Source organism: Pundamilia nyererei, unplaced genomic scaffold, assembly GCF_000239375.1.
Source record: "Pundamilia nyererei isolate P.nyererei 1_Seehausen unplaced genomic scaffold, PunNye1.0 scaffold00138, whole genome shotgun sequence".
In the NCBI taxonomy this organism is placed as follows: Eukaryota; Metazoa; Chordata; class Actinopteri; order Cichliformes; family Cichlidae; genus Pundamilia; species Pundamilia nyererei.
Window position 1 is genome coordinate 451,173 of NW_005187539.1, and position 5,033 is coordinate 456,205.

At 45.5% G+C, this 5,033-nt stretch overlaps 1 protein-coding gene across 5 annotated transcripts in view; it reads left to right on the top strand.

The window, feature by feature from the left end:
- satb1b (SATB homeobox 1b) overlaps nucleotides 1-5,020 on the top strand; it is a 56,888-nt gene extending 51,868 nt beyond the window's left edge. For all 5 annotated transcript variants that reach the window (XM_005744020.1, XM_005744024.1, XM_005744023.2 and 2 more), the window contains exons 12-13: nucleotides 2,202-2,408; nucleotides 4,233-5,020. In XM_005744020.1, coding sequence (XP_005744077.1) covers nucleotides 2,202-2,408; nucleotides 4,233-4,847 — 822 coding nt within the window. In that variant the 3' untranslated portion in view covers nucleotides 4,848-5,020. The remainder of the gene's footprint in view (nucleotides 1-2,201; nucleotides 2,409-4,232) is intronic.
- The last annotated feature ends 13 nt before the right edge of the window (nucleotides 5,021-5,033 follow it).

Sequence of the window (5,033 nt, forward strand, 5' to 3'; positions counted from 1 at the left end):
TGGCTTTGACAAGATGGTGTGTGGTGGTTTGTGTGTGTGTGTGTGTGTGTGTGTGTGTGTGTGTGTGTGTGTGTGTTCTTCCTCACTACCGAATCAGCTGAAACCACAGACAGCCCAACTGGAGCGCCGTCCAAATCCCTCTGCATGCAAATTAAAAACGCAACAATAAACGTGGCAAAGGAACAAGGTGGGCACGCAGGCTTTATGGCCCCCTCTCCCCCACCTTTCTCTCTCTCCTTCCCTCCCTTTATGTCTCTCTCTCTCCCTCTCTTTCTCCCCCTCTCGCCTTCCTCCAAAACCCCTCCTGGGTTTGATGTGGCTTATGGGAGGAGTTGGAACAGGGGACAACCAAACTGCTGAGTTATCTCTTGCATGCAGTGTAGCGGCGTGGCTCTGCCCTCTGTGTGTGTGCATGTGTGTCTGCGTGCAGACCAGCAGCACGGTGTAATCCTGTGGAAATGAAAGGTGCTGCCGCGCACTGGCCGGGAGATTACAGCGCCGCTCTGTCGCGCTGCCAGGACAGACTACTCGCCTGAGAGAGCGGCCCTCTGTAACACACACACTCACACACCTCGCTGTCTGTCTTTGACGCCGCGTTTCCTCCTCGCTGCTTTTTGCTCCGCGGCCATCCCTCCTTCTTCATCCTCTCTTGTTCCTTTACAGCTCTCTTCTAGCTTCACTACAATTTCATGCCCACATCACTGCAGGCCCCCCCCACTTCGTTACCCTTCTCTCTCTCCCACGCAGCTCTTCAGTGCGTTATTTCCTTTCACTCTTACTCACACACTCACACACTGGCCTGCTGAGGTTTAGGTCATCACGTCTGACCACGTCACTCAGCCCCTGTAGAGCCCTTCTGTCTGTGCAGTCCTCAGTCTTTCACTCGGCTCCATGAGCAAACATAAACACACATTTAGCAACTGTGACCGTGAGGCGTTTCTGTTTGTAAAGAAATGAAAGGGAAGTGAGATTAGTAGTTAGAATTGAGTAACACCGATGTTACCAACACTTTAAATAATAGTTTGACCAAGCAACAGTTCTGATCATTTTCTATTTTTATTGTGTTCTCCCTTTATACTGGGGAAGCAACCATTTTAAATTTTTCATATTTTGAAAACAAAACGTAGCCTGACTTTGCTAAGTCTTCATGTTTTTGCTGATTACGTGGATGTCAGTCGACATCAGCAAAATCTGATGGTACCAATAATAAGCTGACATGTTGGTGCATCACTACCTGCAGCTGTTTTTATGAGCAATAATCCTGCCCACTGATTTCTTGGTCATTTCAATTTATCATTAGATTCATATGTGTATTGCATCTTGATCTTCAAACATCCAATGAACACATGAACTCGAACATCTTGATTATTTTAGCAACTGATTAGTTCCCTATTTAAACAACAAAAATGTAATATAACAAAGAATAAAATATCAAAGCAGTATGACCAAATGATGCGATGTCTCTAAAAGGAGACCAACTTTTATCATGCATGTTCAAGTCATGTTGTCAAATACACGAACAACTACGAGTGAAATACATGTGTGTGTGTGGGGAGGGGGGGGGGGGGTTCTGCCTTCCCCGCTGCACTTTGAGTGTTAGCGCTTCCTGTGTCGGGCTCTCGCTGAATCTTTTAATCACCAAGGTCAGACCTCTTTGTGCATTGTATTAATCAAATAAAGCCTTTTCTTAGTGCACTTGTCTTATACTGTTCCTCAGCTCTGTCTTTCATGGCCCTCTGCTGGAGCATTTTAAACATGGGAGTCACTCACTTCCTCCCAAGGGTGCTACTCAATATGCCAGTATGTCTTTCTTGTCATATTAAAATGTTCCCTCCTGCTGTGCTGCTTGACCTTGTCTACCTTACGTCTTCATCTTCAGCTGTGTAACCCAAAAAAGCCCCAATGGTGCATTTTATGAGTGGTTTTCATTTTATTTTGTTCATTTTAGTGAAAAAACGTGTTAATTATTTTGAAATGGTGTCACAGTGGCTTTTTCTTCCTCACAGTACTTTGATGCTTCCGATAGAAGCAGCTCTGTTTTAAGGTTTCGTAGTCTGGTTGATTGTTTGGCCTTTTTAGGGCTGCAACTGTGCTTAAACATTTTGGACATCACGGTCCAAATTGCAGTACATTCTATTCTTACTGATTTGTATCCTTTTTCTCCTTCCTTCTCCCTCCTTCCTTTCAAATGTTTTGTCCAGGGCTGGCTCTGTGAGCTGCTGCGCTGGAAAGAGGATCCGTCTCCAGAGAACCGAACACTCTGGGAGAACCTCTCCATGATCCGACGCTTCCTGAGCCTCTCTCAGGCCGAACGCGATGCCATCTACGAGCAGGAGAGCAGCGCCGGCCAGCAGCACCACAACGAGCGGCCGTCGCACTTGATGCACATTTCCAGTGACCAGCTACAGGTGAGTGTGATATTTTTCACGAGATTATGACCTGAGCCAGTGCCTTTGGGCAAGGCACCGAGCTAAAACTACAACAGATGTGTTCCAGAACATGAATATTGAATCACAGCAATATGTTTCTGGGGCTGAATCCACTGGTTGGCTGTGGCTGATCACATGTTGGGTTAACTGCTTATTCTAAACTGCCCTTAGGTGTGGATGTCAAAGTAAAATATAAGGTGCTCCCCTCCCCCAGCTGTTAAAAAAATGGATAGATGGATCACTAATTGCTAAATCAAAGCAATTTGATTATTTGTGCTTGTGATTTGGATCTCTTTTTGGTACAATTTCTTATGAAAAGTAGTTTAAAGATATTATGTAACAGTGGAGAGAATCATTTTTAAAAATCCTAATGAAGTCTGATTATTGTATCTGTGCATATCCTGTTTTCCAAAGGTCTGTGTCAAAAATAATTTAGTTTAAAAAAAAAGGGAAACCTTAATTTTCCCCATTTGACTTCTTCTTTCAGTAATTCTAACCCTAACAGCACTCAGGAGTTTCTGCGAACACATAAATTAACAACACTGCAACACTTAAAAGTTGCTACTTTTTAAGCAAAAACCGTTTTCAAAGATATCATTAGGCTGAACTTGCTTAACAGAGCTGCTTTATAAGAGACATCTGGCAGATGAATAGAAAATAACACACAGGCTCGGTTAACGGTCGAAACATCTTAATGAAGTACAATAATACTTCTATTAAAAGTCTGAGCCACAGCAGAGTGGTTGATTAGTTATTTGGTTACTTGGATACAATGGCAGCGTTTCACAAAGACTGTCATTTAGTGGATATAAATAAGGTAATAGGATTTCTTTGACAAATCAGTTTGAGCAGCAGATATGGAATGAGGGAATTTTGTGCATACTTTGCATGCAAATGCAAAACGGTTGCAGATTGATAAAATAGGATTATTTCTGATTTAATGGTGCAGTTTTACAGTGTCCATAAGAGACTGGTGTTTAACTATTTTGTGCTGCTCTTTTACTAACGTGATACATTAGCCAAATTAGCTCACATTTGCTCAACAAGAACTAGCCCGGCTCAGTATATGGGTACAGTAAAAATCACATCTTTGGGTGCATTTATGCAGCTGGCAAGCAGAGTCCCTGCAAAGTGCTGTTTTGCAAACTTCATTATGAAACACCTATCTACAGTGTCTGACTCAGAAATGAAAATAAAAGAGCGCCCATTTTGCAGGGTCAATAGAGACCACGAGTTGCCCACTCACTCGCTCTCCAACCACACAATGAGACATTTTACGAGTAATGTGTCATGTGTTTACACTAACGGGACTCTGACGGCAGAGCGAAAGCCATCGATAGCATTCTCACACGGCGGCAAATCAGCCAGACCATCGCGATGTGAATTGTACACAGGGAGCTTGTTTATCACTGCCGGGCAATAGAGGCCGATAAGCAGCACAGGATATAATAGAGAGGCCAGTTTGCCTGTGAATTCCCAGTGTGCGTGGAGCCGATCGTGTCACTCATGTGTACGAGTGTATATGCTGGTGTGGGGCTGTTGCCTCCTCTACCTCCACAATGAGACTCAAGCTCCCACTACCAAAAAAGGAAAAACATCATATCTGCAGAACTGATTGCATTCAATCAGATATTACATGGAAAATTCCTTCAACCAAGTGCCTGTTCTATACACAGCAGGCCCATTTTTCCTCACAACTCAATTGATTTTAATGAAAGGCCTTATTAAGGCGCCGATAAGTGTTCACTGATAACATCCCCATCTCCTTTCTCTTCCCTCTTTCTTTTTTTTCCCTCACTGCAGGCTCAGCCGCCTCAGACACAGCAGCAGCACCAGCCCTCCTTGTCCCTCCACCCCTCCCAACAGCCCTTGCAGCAACAGCAGCCCACCACCGGTCCCCGGTTGCCACCTCGCCAACCCTCCACCGCCTCTCCGGCCGAAACGGAGGACGAAGGCAGCCGCGGAGGGAGCATCAAATCCCGCACGGGTGGAGGCAAGATCTCCCTGGAAGCTCTAGGTATCCTGCAGAGCTTCATCCAGGACGTGGGCCTATACCCCGACGAGGAGGCCATCCACACCCTTTCAGCCCAGCTGGACCTGCCCAAGCTCACCATCATCAAGTTCTTCCAGAACCAGCGCTTTTATGTCAGTCACCCAGCAAAGGCACCCAAGGAGCCCATTAACAACAACAACACCACCATTGCAGCCATCGTCAACAACACCACCAGCAGCAGTAGCAGCAGCAGCAGCCCGGCCTTTGAGGAAGAGCTGACGGACTTCAGGGAGAGCGGAGAGCTGTTGAAGGAGCTGGACGAGAGCACGCAGACCAACAGCACCATCTTCTCCATCAAGATCGAAGAGCAGCTGGGCCGAGGTGCCGAAGCCCAGTCCGAGTCGGAGCACGAGGCCAAGGAGTAGGACTCTCCCTCTGAAACATGTACTGAGAGTTTTCCTGTGCACACAGACTGGTGACTGTGCTAAATGTAACGCTCTGGCCGCCACAGAAACACCACACTGCAAACAAAGAAAAGTAGTGTTTTCAATCAGTACAGCATCTGGACTGTATGAGGAGTGTTCATATATATATATATATATATATATATA